This window comes from Pogoniulus pusillus, chromosome 7 (assembly GCF_015220805.1).
Source record: "Pogoniulus pusillus isolate bPogPus1 chromosome 7, bPogPus1.pri, whole genome shotgun sequence".
Taxonomy (NCBI): Eukaryota; Metazoa; Chordata; class Aves; order Piciformes; family Lybiidae; genus Pogoniulus; species Pogoniulus pusillus.
Genome location: NC_087270.1, coordinates 4,287,852 through 4,309,163, shown reverse-complemented (window position 1 = coordinate 4,309,163; position 21,312 = coordinate 4,287,852). Strand labels below are relative to the sequence as shown.

Genomic DNA, 21,312 nt, shown 5'->3' with positions numbered 1-21,312 from the left:
AAAGGTGACATTAACATAGTTCTTCTATGAAAGATGTGAGGGTTGTAGGCTGTTGACTTTCTGAATTTGTGTTGCTGCTTCTACATTGGAGGGCTCATTTTGTGTGACCTTTATTGATTTAGGTGCTGAATGGCAATTTTAAAGATAACAAAGATAACGAAGAGCTAAATAGAGAATTCTCCTTTTTTATGGCTGGCTCTGACCTATTTAAAGCACTGTCACTTGTCAGTAAAACACTCAACAGTGTGCTTTGAGGTTCAGAGTTTGACCCTAGGCATTGTGTGAAACAGAGTAGTCACTAAACTTCTTTTAGCTTTAAAGCATGTCATGACCCTGTGCCTTCACTGTTTAAATGTCCATTTTTCTTGTGTACCTTGGTTGTTGATAGATGATGCAAAGCTATTTTGTCGGGGAAGTACTCTTGCTACAGTGTCTGCTGAGATATTTGGGAGTGCTAAGCAGCTGCTTTAAGTGATCCTGACATTTTCAAATGCTTAGTTGGAAATGTTATACGTGCCTGAATTACCTCTGCTTCCAAATCCTGATTGGTTTGGAACTGGGAGGTTTGTCTGTACACATAAGTTCAAGTTCCTTCCAGTGATGGACCAGCGTAAGCTGGAATTTAAGTGAGCTGTAGCAGTGCCTCTGGTGAAGCCTTGTTTTCTGCAGTGTTGGCTGTCTGAATCTAATCAGGCATAAGCCTTTGTTGAAGTTTTTTCCTCGTGATCTTTCAGCCGTGTGGATTCTCTAGTGTCTAGTACTGGTACTCATACATCCATTAGCCCCCATCTTATTAATGGGGGCACCAAATTTGGTAGTGTTGCCTCTCTCTGGTTGCCTGTTTAATGAATTTTTTAGGCAGTTAAGATCTTTTCAAAGTCCACCCATCTGTTAAATCTGATTCATTTCAAGTGATAGGGTTCATCATAGTACTTATTACCTACTTGTGTCTCATAACCTTAGAAAGCTAAGCTAAGAATTTAAGCATGCCAGTTACTTGTTTACTAGTGTGTTACTCCTTTACTTGATGAACTTGCCTGTCAGGTTTTAGTTATTTATTATGAGATTTCTCTAGAAAACGAGGTGAGTGATTTTATTTCATGAGACAACTTTGCTTCCTCTGCTATCCATTCATCCTATTGCAAGACTATAGAGAGGCTGTAGTAACTTGTATGTTCTGGTAATGTTTTGCCAGACATTTAGCAGCAAATGTCTGAAAGGTGAAGATTAGGTCACATCAAAGTCATAAAAGTGAAACTGATGGAATTTATTTTTTCTTCAAATGCAGAATGTTTAAGAATTTGTGAGTATAGGAACACAGCCCGGCCAGGTTGGTCACTCGGATCCTAATGTTAAAGTGATGTAGATGAGCAGTGTTGTGTAACTTATTTTCAGAACACCTCATGAAATTCAAATGATGTAATGTGGTGGCAGTAGCAACCACAACACGCTGGAATTACCTAATAGACGACAATTACCTCAGATCTATTTTTAAACATCTTTCAAGTCACAGGCAGTTGAAAAGAAAAGGTTGATCCAGATAAGTCACGGCTTCACTGGAACAATGATTCTGAGAGCAACTAGTTTGACTTGAGACATTTTGATAGGGCATGTTCTTGCTTTGGCAGTAGCAGATAATATTTCTGAGGTCGTTCCTCTAGTGAAGATTTTTCAAGCCTGATGAAGCGTAGCTTGTGAAATGCTGTGGCATCAGTTTTGAGTGGTATCTGCAGCGAGTGATTCAAAGGCATACACGTGAAGTGAGGGAGGAACAGGAAACAGGAGTTACACTTCTTTGTTTCTAAAAATACTACAATTGGAATGCACAAAAAAAAAATCCCCAACCCTATTATGGCTTTACCAATCAATGTATCAAAAATCAAGCTGAGTTAAATAATACATTTACTTTTGTCTTTCAAAGGTCAAGAATTTCATTGCTCAAAGTCCAAAATTCTGCTGCTCTTTCTGCTGCACTCTTACTGTAGTCGTAGTAGTATGAATTTCTTCAGGTAGAACAAGGATCTTTCTAAGTAAGATATACTTTTGCTCACAGGGGCTTTACGTGATGACAAGATCCAAGTCTGTGATAATTGATTCTCTAAGTTCATTAAATGAATTAGTAGTGGTCAAAATATAGTGTGCTCTAGAGCTCAGTGTTAAAGGTTAAGAGACCAAATTTCAGCTAGAAGCTTTGAAGGACTGTTGTTGGTAGTATAGCATGGGTGAGACTTGTTGCTAAGAGTGGCCTCAGAAGCAGAAGGCTTGAGCTGCATCAGGTTAAGAGGTGCTGTGGCCACACTGCCTAAATCCTGGGTTCAGCTGAGAACCAGCATGCATCCTAGGACAGCTGTACTGGGTGGGATGTCTTGTACCTCTGTTTACAGCCACACTCTTCTATCTTGCTTTGAGGAATGTATCCAAAATAATGCAACCTAGCTGATTTTTATCATTTTGACTGCCTTAGGCTCATCATTGTTTTTTCTACCAAGAGATTTCCCTGGGGTTTTGTTTGTTTGTTTGTTTCATCAAAGGTAAACTACATTCCTTTGCTTTCAAGGCTTCCTGTGCCCTGTCTCCTTTTGCTTGTCACCTCATTCACTTTTGAGAAGTTAAGCCTACATTAGTTTTGTGCTCCTACACAAAGCAGATAGGTAAAATGTAAATCCAGGTCTTGCTGAGCAATCCAGTTCTCTGCTGAGCATAGAAGACTGCCTGAATATTCTGTATCTTCTGTTTTATGCTTAGCTGTAATAGTCCATTAGATGTTCTGTGTTGTACACTGTTCTTTGTGCCTGAAAGCCAATCAACAAGTGAAGTAATAACTCTTGAATCATAAAGAGAAGGTAATATAAAAAAATATTCTCTTAGGGTTTTTTTTGCTCTCTTAGGAGGCAGATTTCACTTGTCCTTCTGATAGAAGGACAGGAGTGGGCTCAAGAATTTCCTCTAAGATGGCAACATAAGCTCTTAAGTAATATGTTCTGAGTGTTTGCAGCCATAGTTAAAGTGAGAAAATGACAAAAATAAGAGAAAACTCATCACAGATTTATGTTTTGCCTAAGTTCACATTGATACCCACATTTCCACAGTGTGGAAATGGAGAAGTGCAGGTTTCAAGGTGAGTGGAATTCACTGAACAATGCTTGTGCTGTGTTTGCAAATAATTAGATGTGAGAATTCTCATGTCTCAAAGCAGAATATAGAAAAAAGAGCATATGGAGTGGGGAGTTATGTAAATCAGTAAGGAGGAAAGAAAAGAGAGTGTATTCTAAGTTACCGCCTATTCAGGAGCAAGTGTTTTTCACTTAGCTCTCTGGAGAGGTTGTGATACACAGCCTGGAGTTCCTGCTTGAAAGTAGAAGCTCATAGTCTTAAAAAAAAGCTTCTCAATAATGTACCCTCTGCTTTTTTCTTTTTTTTTTTCCTCTCCCTCTTTTTCCTTTTTAAGCAAAGCAAGCAGAGGCAGTGCTGTCTGTGTCTGGAATCAGGTTAGTGAATGCATTCTCCCAGGGCGTGACTGAGCTGGGTTCAATTCCCATCTTTTCCTGAGGAAGTTTACGTATGTGTCTCCTGGGAGAAGGGCCAGGGACTAAAATAGTGAGCTTCCTGAAGTGGAATACTCATTCCCTCCCTTAGAATTTCTTGTTCTTTGCAAAGAGGAATCAAAGCTATATGGTATAGACAGAGAGGGACATGCTACTTCATGGCTTAATGGTAGAGAATTCTCTGTAGGAGGCTGAAGTTCTGAGTCGATGTTACCATTCCAAACACTGCACATGGGTTTCCCCAAACAACTGTGCAATAAAATGCAGGAAAACCTTCTCCTAGGAGGAAGGAAAAGTTGGTTCCCATCTCCAAAGACAGGGGAGTGAGTTGAACGTGAGATTTTGAACGTATGCTTTCACAGCTGAGCACCTGTGTTAAGAAGTGGAGTAAACCCATCAATACTGATCACACAATTATTGTTCTTTAAAAGAGAGAAGCTTGTATTTCATGTGGCTTCCATTTTTCATGGGAAGTATATTCATAAACCCTCATAGTCAAGGCAAGGTGAGCAGAAGGACATTTGTCAGAAAAAATACTTTTTGTGATCTCTCTTCATCGCTGTTTGGAAGCAAGTTGCTCTGAAACAGTGAGCAAGGAAAGGACTTTGTACCATAAAGTTAAGAGGTAAAATATTGAGCCTTTTTTTTTCAGGCTTGCAGCACCCTTATCCACAGTAACAGAGGGAAGCAGGGAGAGCAAGTGATTTGCTAGCTACCCAGTGTCAAGGTCTTCATTTTGTTACTAATGTCGTTGGTTTCTTATCAGAGTGGGTGGCCTTTGTGAAGCTGGCCACAGTGCATTTTGAAAAGGCCATGTCACTGTATAACTCCACTGTATAAAGGAGATAAATTCTTGACTTGCCAAAATGTTGTGGTTTTCTTTGTTTAATTAGTAGAGTTTTCTGCCTATATATCTTGAGCAAGGGCATTCTAGGTTGTTCTGGTTTATAATGGCCTACTAATGCTTACTGTTCTGTGATTTTCAAGAGAATAGTCTAGAAAAAGCACAGAAGAATGCCATGGGATATTGCACTGTCATTGTTTGCTCTGCTTATGAGTAGTCTTTGTGTTTTCCAGGTCTACAAGTGCTGCAAAGAGTAAACTGGTCTACAAGTGCTTCAGTCTCTCTTCCTTTCCAGCTGGTTCTTACAGCAAAAATGTGCAGTGGTTTTTTTTTCTGTTCTTGAGAAAAGCCAAAGGGTAGTGTGTATCCACACATTCTGCTTCTGCTGTGTTTGCTTTCTTCCAGTGAAAACTGCTGGAGCAGAGCCTGATGCACCAGAACTTCATTCCTTCTAAAACTATGTGGCTGTGGGTTTTCTGAGAAATATTTGGAAAAAAGAAAAATCATTCAAGTATAAATATTAAGAAAGATTGTGGTAAGGCTGTTCTTCATAAAATGGATATGCCTGTGATAGAAAAGAAACACTTTGTTTACCCTTTCTCCTGCGCTCTGCCCGGCTCTGGTGTTTTCTGATGCTTTCAGCAGGGTGGTTAAGGTACCCCCTGCTTTTTGCAATGTCATTGCTTCTCTCAGCTTGTATCAACTACAAGGAACACTTGGGAGGGGGAGCTGCAGTTGACGTTCAGTAGATCAGGTTGTGGCAACAATTCGTGCTTTAAACATCAAGACTGGTCAGACGGTTTGTTTACCAGAACTTACTGTTCTGCTGTTTAAATGTAACATCCATGCCTTCCTGTTTTCACCCTAAATCGCGGCAGGGCTTAACCTTGTCTACTGTGATCACAGGGATGTTTGATCCGTTTTGTTACAATGTGGATTTGAGCTGTGACTGCCACAAGGTTTTGCAAAAGCAAGGAATTTTATGTGGGATGGTCTGGTTGCGAATGGCCGTCTTTTCATCTGTATCATCTGCTGGAGGTACTGGTTATCCTGTGTTCTTGCTTCATTTTTTCTTCATTTCGTTTCCCAATGCCATATCAGCATTGGGTTTTTCTGTACTGTGTAATAAGAGGCTTTGGAAATGTACAACTTTCACCTCAATTAATGATGAAAAGTTATCAGTGATGTTCTAGGGCAGGTAAGATCACAGTGTCACAGTATCATCAGGGTTGGAAGAGACCTCACAGATCATCAAGTCCTACCACAGAGCTCAAGGCTAGACCATGGTACCAAGTGCCACGTCCAACCTTGCCTTGAACTGCCCCAGGGACGGCGACTCCACCACCTCCCCGGGCAGCCCATTCCAGTGTCCAATGACTCTCTCAGGGAAGAACTTTCTCCTCACCTCCAGCCTAAATCTCCCCTGGCACAGCCTGAGGCTGTGTCCTCTCGTTCTGGTGCTGGCCACCTGAGAGAAGAGAGCAACCTCCTCCTGGCCACAACCACCCTCAGGTAGTTGTAGACAGCAATAAGGTCACCCCTGAGCCTCCTCTTCTCCAGGCCAAACAATCCCAGATTGGCCTAAAGTGAGAATGTTTTGCTGAGCTTTCTCTTGGTGATTAAGTGGTTTGTACTTGTGTCCTAGAGGTGCAAGGTGTTTGTACAGATAGAGACTAGAGTGACTTTATTTGCAATTAAGGGCGACAAAGATAGTAAGGGGCCTGGAACACAAACCCTATGAGGAGAGGCTGAGGGAGCTGGGGGTGTTTAGCCTGGAGAAGAGGAGGCTCAGGGGGGACCTCATTGCTGTCTACAACTACCTGAAGGGAGGTTGTAGCCAGGTGGGGGGTGGCCTCTTCTGCCAGGCAACCAGCAACAGAACAAGGGGACACAGCCTCAAGTTGTGCCGGTGGAGGTCTAGGCTGGATGTTAGGAGGAAGTTGTTGTCAGAGAGAGTGATTGGCATTGGAATGGGCTGCCCAGGGAGGTGGTGGAGGCACTGTGCCTTGAGGTGTTCAAGCAAAGCCTGGCTGAGGCACTTGGTGCCATGGTCTGGTTGACTGGCTAGGGCTGGGTGCTAGGTTGGACTGGATGATCTTGGAGGTCTCTTCCAAGCTGGTTGATTCTATGATTTTATGATTCTGTGATTTGTGAAAGTAAGGTGTTTTTAGCTTTGGTACATGCATAATATCCAGGCCTTTGGCACATGCTGTGGAAACACAGAAAACAGAGTATTTGTTGTGGGCAAGCTCCATTCTTTGGGAAGGATTGTTTTCACAGACCTTTGAAAAATGTGCCTAGACTTTGAGTTTACTGGGCTGTTTCCTCCTTCCCTGAAAAATTGAATGAGGGGAAATTATGCTGCAATGATACTTCTATTTTTCCTTTCTTTATCTCTTGGTACAACTTCAGAATCTGTTACCAGAAGCATGTGTGCTTGGTGTAACTCTGGTGTTCGAGTGAAACATGATTAAGGGGGTAGAATGGGGCCCCTGTGCTGGTGTAACCTGAAATCCTGTTCGGATCCCATTTATGATTCCTGACTGCTTCTGTAAGTCACAGCTTTCAGTATGGAGGTTCATGTGGGAGGTTTTGGATGTGCTACAGTATATACAGTTATATACAGAAATATACAAGGTAAAAGGTAATACAGAAGCACAACAGCCCTCCCAGAACCCTGAGTCCCCAGGAGGGGCTCTCAACCACCCCTTCACCTTGCCACTACCCCTCTCAACTGTACCCCAGTCCCAAGGAAGAATGGAGGTTTGGCCAGAGGTTAAGAAGCAAAGTGGATTAGAAAAGAAAATGGAGGTTGAGGTTAGAGATGCAGCTCAGCCAGCAGCCCAAGTGAGAGTGGTTATCTGTTTTTATTTCTTGCTCCTGTACATCTCAGCAAGCCTATGAGTGCAGCAGACATCACCATTGTTTCCCTTTCACAGCCTGTAATCTAGTTCTTCTCACCAAAACATTCTAGCTAGCTTCAAACTAGCACAGTGCTCCTCATAGGTCCCTTCCAATTTGAGATATTCTATGGTTCCATCGTAGCAACTCCCTTAGAAAAAACACAAACAAACAAATCGACCAAACAACTAAAAGTGATGTGAAAATAAGAACATATATTGGAGGAAAGCCCAAATGTGCAGCTTTTATTCAGTGACACCATAAATCTAGAGCAAGTCACATGCACATGGAAAGCTGTCAAGACAGAACTCTACTGAGCTTCGCTGTATTGATTTTGGGGATGTTCTCCTGCTTCTGCCACGGTTTCAGGTTCTCTTTTAGCTCTACTTGACAGAACAGCTTGTACAGAGAAGCATGCTGCAGAAATGTATAACAACATTGGAAGCATTTTTCAGGAAGGCTATAAATAGATTTCAAGTGTCGCTGGTAGGTTACTGGTAAGGCCCAAGGAAGGGATGCTGGAAGCAACCTAAAAATAGTCCAATTTGATTTAGGATTAATGCCTTGGAATACATCCATGCTTCCTTTTTTTTTCATCTTTCTGCAGCTGGTACCCAATGTCACCCTGAGAGATCATATGGACTTGCCAATCATTCAGTTTACTTTTTGTTTTTATGAATATGTATATCTGTGTGGATACAGCAGCCTGCATATTTTTCTGTATCTAAAACCTCCTGGAATGCCAAGTGTCTTGATGACTCTGATCTGTGATGTATCACATTTAATTGAAAAAAAAACAAATAAATGTGTTCATTCCTCTCTGGATGATTACATCAGCAACACAGAGCAAAGATAAGCTCAGATAAAATACTGTTTTCATTCATTTGAGGGGATGCCAGGTACACATATGGCTATGAGGATTACAAGAGATTTGGGAAGGATGAATGATTTGTGGCCTGCTACAGCAGCAGAGTTTTAGACGTCGTTTATAAGATAAGTAAATAATAATACAAAGAGTTTATAAGTAAAACTCTAATAATCATGACAATGTAAAATACAGGGAGAATTGTTAACAACTCGTCCTGGGTATTTCTTTTTTGTTGTGGAAACATACAGTAGTGTGATGGTTTGGGTGTTCCCTGCCCCCCTACACTTTGGAAATCACCCAGACTAGACTCAGCCAGGTCTGGAAATTGAATGAAGCTTATATTTACAGCTTAGCTCAATATACAAGCAGATATTTACAGTCTGTACAGTTATAGACAGAAATAGACAAGGTAAAAGGTAATACAGAAACACAACAGCCCTCCCAGAAACCTGAGTCCCCAGGAGGGGCTCCCAACTGCCCTTCCACCTTCTCTCCCTCCCCCTCTCAACCGTACCCCAGTCCTAAGGAGGAATGGAGGTTTGGCCAGGGGGTGTTAGGAAGCAAAGTGGATTAATCAGAGAAAACAGAGGGTGAGGTTAGAGAGAGAGATGCAGCTCAGAGCTCCCCAGCAGAAGTAGTGCCTTATCTATGTTTTGATTCTTGTTCTCATACATCTCAGCAAGCCTATGAGTGAAGTAGACATCACCCTCGCTTTCCTTTCACAGCCTGTAATCTAGTCCTTCTCACCAAAACATTCTACCTAGCTTCAAACTAGCACAAGTAGATATGAAAAATGCTCTTCTGGCCACATGTGAAGTCAGAGTGCTGTCAGTTTGTAGGATTTTTGTGATGAGGCATGCAGGAGTTTCCTAGGAGAGGGAGGGAGTGCAGGAGATGTAGTATTTCTGCACTTAATGTTAAAATCTCTGGTTGTACTGAGAGGTGCATGCTCTTTTTTTGGTGGGGGAGAAGTGTGGTATCTGAAGAGGGAGTGACAGAAGGATCTGAGGTATGTTTAAAATACTACTCTTTAAAAATTCAAATTCTGGTTTTGTAAATTCATCCTGACCAATAATTTCTCTGTGCAGAGCACAGCTCAATAGTGCATAGATTTTGGTATTTAACTAGAAATATCATTGCGGTGGTTTGGATGTTCCCCACCCCCCCTCCCATCTTTGGAAATCACCCAGACTAGACTCAACCAGCTCTGGAAAGTTGAATGAAGCTTATATTTGCAGCTTAGCTCAATATACAAGCAGATATTTACAGTATATACAGTTATAAACAGCAATGTACAAGGTAAAAGGTAATACAGAAACACAACAGCCCTCCCAGAAACCTGAGTCCCCAGGAGGGGTTCCAAACTGCCCTTCCACCTTCTCCCATTCCCCTACCTTACCTCAGATGTTGCCTTGTGCCCCAAGGAAGAATAGAGGGTCAGTCAGGGGGGTTAGAAAGCAAAGTGGATTGATCAGAGAGATGGAGGGTGAGGTTAGAGAGAAATGCAGCCAAACCTGGACGAAGAGTGACTCCCTTATCTATGTTTGGATTCTTGTTCTTATGCATCTCAGCAAGCCTATGAGTGAAGCAGACATCACCACTATTTCCCTTTCACAGCCTGTAATCTAGTTCTTCTCACCAAAACATTCCAGCTAACTTCAAGCTAACACAACCATCCAAAGCAAAAGCTCAATGCGTTGTCTTAGTTTTATGTCTGCAAAGCAGAGCTTATGCTTATTCCTCAGATAGGGAGTGACAAATACTTTGCAACTCTAAAGTATTAATAACACCAATACAGGTACTCTTGAAAGGGTGCAAGTAGAAAAAAATAAGTCACACTTGTCTAATATTTTTTATGAAAGTAAATTGAGACCTCTTTAAGTCCTAATTTTGAGTCTTTTTGTGGTAGCTCAAGAGATGGAATAACTTCACTGTGTTGGCTATAGAAAACTGGCTGACTGCATGTTTCCTCAGGACAAGTTATTTTTCTTCTGTACATTACAGGCTGGATGTTAGGAGGAAGTTCTTCACAGAGAGAGTGATTTCTCATTGGAATGGGCTGCCCAGGGAGGTGGTGGAGGCACCGTCCCTGGAGGTCTTCAAGAAAAGACTGGATTGAGGCACTCAGTGCCATGGTCTGGTTGACTGGCTGGGGCTGGGTGCTAGGTTGGACTGGATGATGTTGGAGGTCTCTTCCAACCTGCTTGATTCTATGTTTCTATGATTCTAAGCAAAGACTGGATGATCATGTAAGAATGTTTTCTTGGTAAATATTATGTGGAGTAGTGTATGATTTTGAGTAGTAATTGTTCTTCCACCCTTCTCAGCAGAAGCAGTTACACAGCAATGCATTAAACCTTTTTTTTTTTCATGATATGCATAAGTATTTGCCAGGGAGAGCTGAAAAAGATCTCTTAGACCCTGAGTCTGTTCTGCCAGGAGATTGCTGTTCTCCACACCATATGTTCTAACATGTTGTCAACTGTGTGCACATTATGCAGCAGTTGCTTAACAGTTGGTACTGTTTTCCTTTAAGAATGTGCCACTAGGCTCAGGACTGCACTGCATACCCTATAAAAAAATAGAAAAAAACAAGAATCCCCCACCCCCTCCCAAATGTAAATTCAGCTTGTTCAGCAGCAGCCTGAAGCCCGACATTGTTTGCTGTCGGAAGTGTGAGCTAAAGGGGACAGACATTCCCCCTGCTCAGCAGGAGCGCAGGGCTACGTTTTGCCCTTGTTGCATTATTAATGGCACAATGTTTTTATGTTGCAGATGGCTAAGAGCTAGCAAGGCGTATTCAAGACCATGATGGCTCAGTTTCCCGCAGCGATGAATGGTGAGTAGCTTGGGTTGGTTTGTTTGGGTAGGGGTGGGAGCATTTGTCTGTTGTTTGTTTTGGTGTTTGGTTTTTTCTGACTCTGGTTTCAGTACCTGCAGCAGCGTTATGTGCTGCAGATAGCTTCCTGCAGCCTAACTTGTGCTGTCAGACTCAGAAATTCAGTAGAAGCATTACTGCAGTGTAATTTGGAGTACAGATATGCCTGGAGCATCTAGTACTCTTAGATCATTTAAAAGGATTGAGGAATGTGTGACTTGTAGTGTGAATACTGCCTGACTTCAAGTGAGGAATATGCTAAGTAATAGTTGATTAAACTTGCATACTTCTTCAATTATGTAATTCACCACCAAGTGTGTTTCATGGCAATAGGTTGTGCTGTTTATTTTAAACCAAAATATTTGAATGTGTTAAGCAGTTGGCTACACTGACAAAAAAAAAAATCAGTCTTTCTCAAAGAATAAATCAAAACTCAGCAAACCACTTAATTGTTTTTACCTTGAGTCTGTGCCCCATCTACTAGAGAAAGTTTTGGATTTGTTTCTTTGTGATTTTCTTTTAAAGACAGATGAGAGTTGAAACCTTAAAATTGTTTGTGCTGTGTGTATGGGTTGGGGCTCTTTATTTCTAGAGCAATCTTATTTGTGAAGACACAGTTGGTAAATATCTGCTGAGAAATTTGATGTTTACATGGTTATTGTTTATACAGCTGGCCAAAATTAAAACCAGGTATAGGGACAATGCTTTGCACTTCCACTGTTCCATATAGGGAATATTTCTCCTGGTAAAACTAGGCAAATAGAAGAAAAAATATTTCTTATAGGGCTGGGTGCTAGGTTGGACTGGATGGTCTTGGAGGTCTCTTCCAACCTGGTTGATTCTATGATGATTCTATGGTGATGATGATTTATCTATGAAGGTTATCACAGTACTGGGAGGTCTTAAGTAATTTAGTAAGTCATCACTGCTGAGATAAATTTGATGACTGAAGAGAAGGGTTTTTTTTTTTCAGAACAACATTACTCATACAGAAATTTAACCTCTTCTACACATCTGTTACATAATGTACATAAAGCATTTTGTGAAAAAATGGTCAGTGTGATTGACACCTTTTGTTCTACAGTCAGCTGCAGTTTGTTCCAGACTTTGTTTCACAGACTTAACAACAAAAGAGAAGCAAAATGAAGCAATATCTTGTATATCATAGGGAAAGCCCTAAATACCAGATTTCCCCCCCACACACTTTTTCAGACTTAATTAAAAAGCCTGATATTTAAAAAATTGTCACCTCTTTTTTTGCTCCTCAGTGAACAAACAGAAGCTCTTTTTGGGGAGGATACAGATTTCTGTTCTTGACTGTCTCAGGGTTGATTTATGCAGAAACTATTTGGTGTCTTTTTGACTTGGCTTTTTACTCCTTGCTTCTGTTGGAAGATTGCAAATGTATTGGCAGTGCTGAGCATGTACATGACTTTGTCTCAGAAGTTGGGGCCTGGGAGAGTAATGCCCTCCTCAGTCTGAAGTTCTTTGAGCAGCACTCTCAGAAGGAGCAGTGTCTCACAGAATTTTATTCTTGGGAAACATATTAAGAGAATGCAAGACAGATAACCAGGCAATAGCTGAACTGTTGCTCCTTCCTCACAGAGTATTTGAATGACTATGTGTAGTTGTGCAGTCATACTTCTTACCAGAATTGATTACATTTCCAACAAGCCAAGTGGGGAAGAAAAAGTATTTTTAATGTGATTTCTGGATAAATACTGAGCAACCTTTGCTGTCAAAATGATTATTCTCTAATCTTGTGTTGTTCTTCCCTGCTACATACTGCCACTGTTTTTTTGCATTCAAAGTAGATCACCTGCATTTACCACTCATTGCTCAATGGAGACCTCTAATTACATTGTTAGACCTCGGAAGTGACTTGAAGGATGAGATGAAGAATGAGGTCCTGCATGAGGCAACTAAACTATTAGGTGTTGCTGCAGCCTAATTGCCCATGGCTGCCTGCCATATCTTTGTATTAGCAGGGCATCAACCTTTCCTTTCTGTATCCTACCAGGAGAAAATGACCATTTTCTTCTGGGGGAAAAGTTCTTATCTTTGGTTTTAATTCCTTAGTAATGTAAAGCACAAAGTAGTTTCAGTTTCAGGATTAATTGTGCCATTCAGTGTTAGAGAAAAGTGAGTGGATAGCATGGAGTGGATGTGTGTACCACTGCGTGATTATATGACTCAAGGTTACAATGAGTTTCAGAAGGGCTGGGTTTAAATCACAAAGCATGATACTCAGTCTCAAACAAGTAGAAATTGCTACAATGGCTTATTTACCAACCTAAACAGAGAAAGGTCTGAACAGGACCTCAAGAGTCTTTTGTTTGAATTCCAGTTGAGAGACAACTTCATTGAGGGTGCTCAGAAAATACTTCTACCAGACCAGGCTCCCAAGATTGTTGTTGTTGATGGCCAAACTGCATGTGGTACTGAGAACTGGCATAATTCTCTTTTGATTATGTATCCACATGTAAACTTCAGCTTCTTGAGGTGGTGTGTGCCCTAGGAGCACATACTTCTGCTAGACCGCTTAACTTGCTTCTCTTAAAGTCATGAAAGGATGCAATGAACAGAAAAAATGCCCTTGAACTCTGTTTTTTCTCTCCAAGTGACCTTTGTGGGTGCCTTACTAACAGTCTGGAAATTTGGGTGGGGAAAGTAGGGCTTAAAGAGTGCATGCTGATTTTTCTGGACCTCAGGGCAGACTTGCCAGTCTTTACACATGTATCTCCTGTGCAAAACGTGAAAGTCTGATGATGTTTTAAATGAACAGCCAAGACTGTAGCTTGTTTCTCCTTATGTGGAAAGGCTGCCAGTTACAAAGTACTTATACAGCACCAGATGGACAGCAGACATTTACCCCTGTGGAATCCATTTCTATCAAAGAGCCACTCCAGACATAATCACCTACCCACCTTGCAAACAAGATCAGGCCTTCCTTACTGAGGATTTAGTTTTATCCTGCAGTTGTCTGAATTTTGATCATTTTTGCAGGGAAAATTATAATACCAACTTTCTGGAAGTTCTTTCTGTAAATACAGTTCTCCATCTGGATAAAGCTTTCTTAGGAATTCATCCTCAGTCTTGGAAAAAAATGTGGAAGTGGCATTTAGTTACACTAAGGAACAAATGCCTTCAACAGTTGTATTTCCCAAGAAGGAGTTAATGTATTTACCACAGAAAACAGTTAAAAGGATATAGGCTTTAACAGGTTAACAGCTTGCCTCCTCCTAGGCAAGCAGCAATAGAACAAGGGGACACAGTCTCAAGTTGTGCCAGGGGAAGTGTAGGCTGGATGTTGGGAGGAAGTTCTTCCCAGAGACAGTGATTTGCCCTTGGAATGGGCTGCCCAGGGAGGTGGTGGAGTCAACATCCCTGGAGGTGTTCAAGAAAAGACTGGATGAGGCTTTTAGTGCCATGGTCTGGTTGACTGGCTAGGGCTGGGTGCTAGGCTGGACTGGATGATCTTGGAGGTCTCTTCCAACCTGGTTGATTCTATGATTCTATGAAAATGTGCTTCCACTTAATTTGGCTCTTTGCTGTCTTCCTTACAAAGCAGGAAGAAGTAGGCTTCATTATCATGAGATGCCTTTTTTACAGCTGGAGAACAATTGCAAGATGTTGCTCTTCTGTAGGCTAGATATTTTTCAGAGTTTAATGTCCATGCTGATGCTGGCTCTTGATTTGAGGAGATGCAATCTCAACGGTCCAGCAGGAACAAAGAAAGCAGTATTTGCTGATCAGTATCTTTCACATTGTGTCCTTAAGTATGATTGGAATTTCTGAGCTGTGCTATTTTTTTGGTTGTTGTTTATATTTTTATTTGTCCTTCCTCTTCTCTTCTACCTCCTGTTTCCTTTTGATATAATTTTTTGTGGTCTAGAAGGAAAAATAGCTCTGATAAACTGAGGTCCAAAAAGTAACCCTCATAGCTCATTTCACGTGCTTCTCAACTTTTGTAAGTCAAACTGGATTTTATTCTACTGTGAGTAGATAGAGCTGAAGTTTGTATCACTGGACTTAGGTGTGTTGGAGATGAGAGGAGACATGAAAGAGTTGAGGGAGACCCTGTTTCCACTGATGTGAAGGGTAAAACACTCACGGACATAGTGTTCTGCTACATCTTCTCTATTAAAACAAATGTGGACAAGGGTATTGAGTCCAGCATCAGTAAGTTTGCAGGTAACACCAAGCTAGGAGCAGGTGTTGATCTGTTGGAAGGTAGGAGAGCCCTGCAGAGAGACCTGGACAAGCTGGATGGGTGGGCAGAGGCCAGTGGGATGAGACTGAACAAGGCCAAGTGCAGGGTTCTGCACTTTGGCCACAACAACCCCAAGCAGTGTTACAGGCTGAGGACAGAGTGGCTGAGAGGAGCCAAGAAGAAAGGGATCTGGGGGTGCTGACAGATAGTAGGCTGAAGATGAGCCAGCAGTGTGCCCAGGTGGCCAAGAGAGCCAATGGCATCCTGGCCTGCATCAGGAACAGTGTGGCCAGTAGGACAAGGGAGGTTATTCTGCCCCTGTACTCAGCACTGCTCAGGCCACACCTTGAGTGCTGTGTCCAGTTCTGGGCCCCGCAATTCAAGAGAGATGTTGAGATGCTGCAATATGTCCAGAGAAGGGCGACAAAGATGATGAAAAGGCTGGAACACATCCTATGAGGAGAGGCTGAGGGAGCTGGGGGTGTTTAGCCTGGAGAAGAGGAGGCTCAGGGGGGACCTCATTGCTGTCTACAACTACCTGAAGGGAGGCTGTAGCCAGGGGGGGTTGGTCTCTTCTGCCAGGCAACCAGCAATAGAACAAGGGGACACAGTCTCAAGTTGTGCCAGGGGAAGTCTAGGCTGGATGTTAGGAGGAAGTTCTTGCAAGAGAGAGTGATTGGCATTGGAATGGGCTGCCCAGGGAGGTGGTGGAGGCACCGTCCCTGGAGGTGTTGAAGAAAAGCCTGGCTGGGGCACTTAGTGCCATGGCCTGGTTGATTGGCTAGGGCTGGGTGCTAGGTTGGCCTGGATGATGTTGGAGGTCTCTTCCAACCTGGTTGATTCTATGATTCTATGATTCTATGTGTGATCTGAGTTTTTCTGAATTTGGAGGAACCTTGGTCATCTCTGTGCAATTAAAGCTACTTGAATGCAACCTTGTGTGCACTGCAGATAGGGAGACTGTAGATTTGGATATCAGCAAGTGTAGATAAAGATACCAAGCTGAATTAGATTGCGATAAGAAAATATCAGAACCTGTTCTTCCATCTGAAAGAAGGGAAATGAAAGAAATTCTAAGACAAAGATAAATATTTCCACTCTCCTTACTTTTTAATTGTATTCAGAGAAATTCCTATGTTCAAGTCAGAGGGGTATGTATCTTGTATTATCACACCCTGCAAAGAAATCAGGTTTTCCTTTAGTCCCAACAAGTCAGAATTAGTGCTATAGGATTGCCGAGTACAAAGTGTCTTACTCATATTTAATGATGAGGATAATGTGATTCATGGAAGATGTGAGAAGGAAGTCTTGTAAGGAAGAAGTAACTAGGCATGGAGGTAAATGTCAAATAAAATAAGTGAAACTAGATTTTAGCAGATGTTTCACTTTATGCCTTCTTCAGTAACTGCATTTTGTAGGCATAGTGTAACAAACACATCCCTTGTTTGGACTTCATTAGTGATGTAATTGGCTAAAAGGGAGAGAAAATGTAAATTTTAAACTAAGATATTGCAATAGTGATATTCTTAATGGATTTTTATCTTGAGACCAGCCTTAGCTGTTGTTACTTATGACACTAAAACCAGTTGGTTAATTTGGTTGATGACACAGACTTAAGAGTCATTTTCCAGCCAGAATTACCCAGTATGAGCTGCGGATCAGTAGTTAAATTTCATCACGTATCTGTTGTACTGTCTTCACACATCCTTTTAGTCATACCATTATGGGCCAGAAGAATTCTTGCTGTGTGCTGGGAACTCAGCAGTTGGCTGTGAGTAAGGAGGAAGGCAACAGGATGTATTATGTAGTAGATGATGATACAATGATTATGTGATTCGAGGGAAAGGAAATGCAACCTAAAATGTGGTGGGTGAAATAAGGAGTGCTGTGTGCTATTGCTTGAGGCACTGATGAGACACCTTGTGGAATACAGGGTAGAATTTGGGTTACCTGCAGGAAGTGTTATGGATGCAGAATTAAGTTTCAGTGTTACCCAGAAGAAATTAAGTGTTGAGAAAGGCTAAAGAGATTGATGTTGTTAACATACAAAAATAGAAGTTCAGTGCTTCTCTTTATTTATGTACTTACAGTTTAAAAAAAAGCACATTATTATTTCTTAGTAGGAAGAAAAACATTAGGGAAGGAACATGAAGTATGTTATGAGAGGATTAAATAGAGATGAATCAGCTGTTGCTGCATTTGGTCTGGAAATGGGAATGATTCTGTCAGCAGTGATGTCCTGGACTGTAGTCAAGGTAAATGTCTGGTTGTCTTAACGCAGAGCTTGCATTTTAGGAAGGAATTAATGTATCAGAGATTCTTGGAGTAGCAGCAGTCCATGTTGACCTTGGAAGCCTTTTCCAATATGATGCTCCTAAGATGTGGAAAGCAAGCTAACTTTAAAAAATCAGATAATGACTTAGTATTAGGTCTCCATCCATTAATTAACTTTGAGCCTATAGCTGCTTTTTCTTACCATGTACTAGATTGTGTAAGGTAAGATTACACTGAGTGGAGAACTTGAGACTTTTTATCTGGAATTTTAACACAGTAATGCAAGGTCCTGTATTTATTTTGGACATCACTGAGAAATCAGGATGTTTTTTCTTCAAAGTATAAAAATATCTCAACCAAACTACCTGAAGGAAGGTTGTAGCCAGGTGGTGGAGTCCCCATCCCTGGAGGTGTTCAAGAAAAGCCTGGATGAGGCACTTAGTGCCATGGTTTAGTTGACTGGATAGGGCTGGGTGCTATATTGGACTGGATGATCTTGGAGGTCTCTTTCAGCCTGGTTGATTCTATGTTTCTGTGAACCCACAAGATCTACAAATACTTCCCCAAAATGGAGCCAGAGGACTGAAGGCTTTGCTACAGGGACTGAGAAACATAAATCTGTCACATGGCTGAGCTTCAAAGGGCCTTGGCTGTGAAAATTTTCATTTCCTTGAGGGTCTACCTCCAGAAGTTTAGGAAATGTGTGACCACAGTCAATGACTTTGAGTGATTGTTGAAATTTTAGGTTGATGTGCATTACATGAAGTGGTACCATCTGAACATCTTCTGAAGTCCACATTGTCCCTGGTCATTGTGGACGCTTTGAAAAGGTCATAGATGATATTAATTGATATTGACAGAATGAGTTCAGGTTTAGCTCACTAATTATAATGGTAAGAATAAATATGGTTTAAGACACTGTGTTATGTCAAATGTATTTATAGAATGCTATGTTACTTTAATTAGGAGTCTTGTATGTTCAAGCTTTTCAGTGTGCTTCATCAGTTCTGTAGGACATCTGTTAATCCTGTGGTGGAACAATAACCTTGATAAATAACTGAGGTAGCTAGAAGGGGTGAGGCTCTATAAAGCTGAAAGAACATCAATGTTCATGGAAACAGCATTCTTACTGGGTGCCTTTAGAGAAGATAGTTTAATAACTTAAAATCATTTTTTGTTTAGTTGGGTGAGGGACCTGGACAGGCTGGATGGGTGGGCAGAGGCCAATGGGAAGAGATTTAACAAGGCCAAGTGCAGGGTTCTGCACTTTGGCCACAACAACCCCAAGCAGCACTATAGGCTGGGGATTGAGTGGCTGGAGAGCAGCCAGGAGAAAAGGGACCTGGGGGTACTGATAGATAGTAAGCTGAAGATGAGCCAGCAGTGTGCCCAGGTGGCCAAGAGAGCCAATGGCATCCTGGCTTGCATCAGGAACAGTGTGGCCAGTAGGACAAGGGAGGTTATTCTTCCCCTGTACTCAGCACTGGTCAGGCCACACCTTGAGTGCTGTGTCCAGTTCTGGGGCCCTCAATTCAAGAAGGATGTTGAGGTGCTGGAACATGTCCAGAGAAGGGCAACAAAGCTGGTGAGGGGCCTGGAGCCCAAATCCTATGAGGAGAGGTTGAGGGAGCTGTGGGTGTTTAGCCTGGAGAAGAGGAGGCTCAGGAGTGATCTTATTACTGTCTACAACTACCTGAAGGGACATTGTAGCCAGGTGGGGGGTGGCCTCTTCTCCCAGGCAACCAGCAACAGAACAAGGGGACACAGTCTCAAGTTGTGCCAGGGTAGGTATAGGCTGGATGTTAGGAAGAAGTTCTTCACAGAGAGAGTGATTGGCATTGGAATGGGCTGCCCAGGGAGGTGGTGGAGGCACCGTCCCTGGGGGTCTTCAAGAAAAGCCTGGATGAGGCACTCGGTGCCATGGTCTTGTTGACTGGCTAGGGCTGGGTGCTAGGTTGGACTGGATAAGCTTGGAGGCCTCTTCCAACCTGGTTGATTCTATGATTCTCTGTGCAAGTCTCAAGAACAGATGAGAGTATCTGAATAGCAAAAGTTGTCTTAGTGCTGTTTGTTGAAGTAATTACTTTAAAAGCTTTTTATGTTTTTAATAATATTTGGTGTGTTTTAATTGTACCATTTTCCCCCCTGCATTTCTTCTCATAACCATCATTTTGTATTTAATTGTGATCTCTGGAGTACAGTTTTTATTCCTTTAAGAAACATAACACTTCCTGAAAGTCATAGTTTCACTATTATCAAAGATCTTTGCACTTGTTACAGTGTATGCTAGTATAGAATCATAGAATCACCCAGGTTGGAAGAGACCTCCAAGATCATCCAGTCCAACCTAGCACCCAGCCCTAGCCAGTCAACCAGACCATGGCACCGAGTGCCTCATCCAGTCTGTTCTTGAAGACCCCCAGGGACGGTGCCTCCACCACCTCCCTGGGCAGCCCATTCCAATGCCAATCACTCTCTCTGTGAAGAGCTTCTTCCTAACATCCAGCCTAGACCTCCCCCGATACAACTTGAGACTGTGTCCCCTTGTTCTATTGCTGGTTGCCTGGAAGAAGAGGCCACCCCCCACCTACCTACAATGTCCTTTCAGGTAGTTGTAGACAGCAGTGAGGTCCCCCCTGAGCCTCCTCTTCTCCAGGCTGCACACCCCCAGCTCCCTCAGCCTCTCCTCATAGGGTTTGTGTTCCAGGCCCTTCACCAGCTTTGTTTCTCTCCTCTGGACACATTCCTTGTATTTTCTTCAGAGTTACAGGTGAAATGTAGTCTGCCACAAATGATAGTGCTTTTGTAACACTGTATTTCACAGGAAATCTTCAAGCTTGGGAGGAGAAAAATAGATGCAAATTAATGTATAAGCTGCTTCTGGTATAGATGATATAGGTTGAAAGGCCAGCAGAATTACTTCTCTTAATTTCCACATTATCTACTTTCAAACTGGATTGAGAAAAACGTGGGCAGCACTTTTTATCTGACCTGAAGATAGCATCCACTAGGCTCACCTTTCTGGAAATTATCCACTCTGCTATTGCCAGGATCTCTTACACTCAAGACTGAAAAAAGCAAACAAACTAGAATTAGAATCCTTAGGCGTAAGGGTACCTGGGAAAAGATGGCCAAAGGAAGAATGCCATAGAATGTCAGGGGTTGGAAGGGACATTGAAAGATCCTCTGGTCCAGCCCCGCTGCCAGAGCAGGATCACCTACAGCAGAGCACGCTGGAATGCATCCAGACTGTTCTTGAGTATCTCCAGAGAGGGAGACTCCACAACCTCCTTGGTCAGCCCATTCCAGTGGCTTCCATCTTAAGGGAGGTTAAATGGATTGGGACAGTTCAATTTAGAGTTAAGAATATGATAGAAATATGCAAAGCCATGGCAGTATAGAAAAGGCTAACAAGGGAAAGAAGCAATGGTTACTGTTTTTTCATAACCAAAAAGGAAAAAAACCATACTTGGTGAAATTACTGAGCTTAAGGCAGGCAGAAGAAAATTGGTTGATTGATTCATTTCACATAATGAGCAACTCTGGTTTGGGACTCATTGTCTAAAGATGTTTTGGAAAGAAGAGTTCCAAGTACATGGAATCAAAACATGGGGAGGAAAAGTCTATGCTATAGCTATGAAATGCTGGATTTTGTTTAGTGTCTTTTTAGCTGAAAAATTCTGCCAAATTGCTGATCTCGAAGAGCTCTGTTCCAGAGTGGCCGGAGTGGCTGAGAGCAGCCAGACAGAGAGGGATCTGGGGGTGCTGATTGATACCCACCTGAACATG

At 42.1% G+C, this 21,312-nt stretch overlaps 1 protein-coding gene across 1 annotated transcript in view; it reads left to right on the top strand.

Annotated features, from left to right (window-relative positions):
- The window catches only part of ITSN2 (intersectin 2), a 110,660-nt gene that overhangs the window by 4,901 nt on the left and 84,447 nt on the right, over positions 1 to 21,312 (top strand). Inside the window, exon 2 of the mRNA XM_064145733.1 lies at positions 10,934 to 10,997. Coding sequence (XP_064001803.1) covers positions 10,967 to 10,997 — 31 coding nt within the window. The 5' untranslated portion in view covers positions 10,934 to 10,966. The remainder of the gene's footprint in view (positions 1 to 10,933; positions 10,998 to 21,312) is intronic.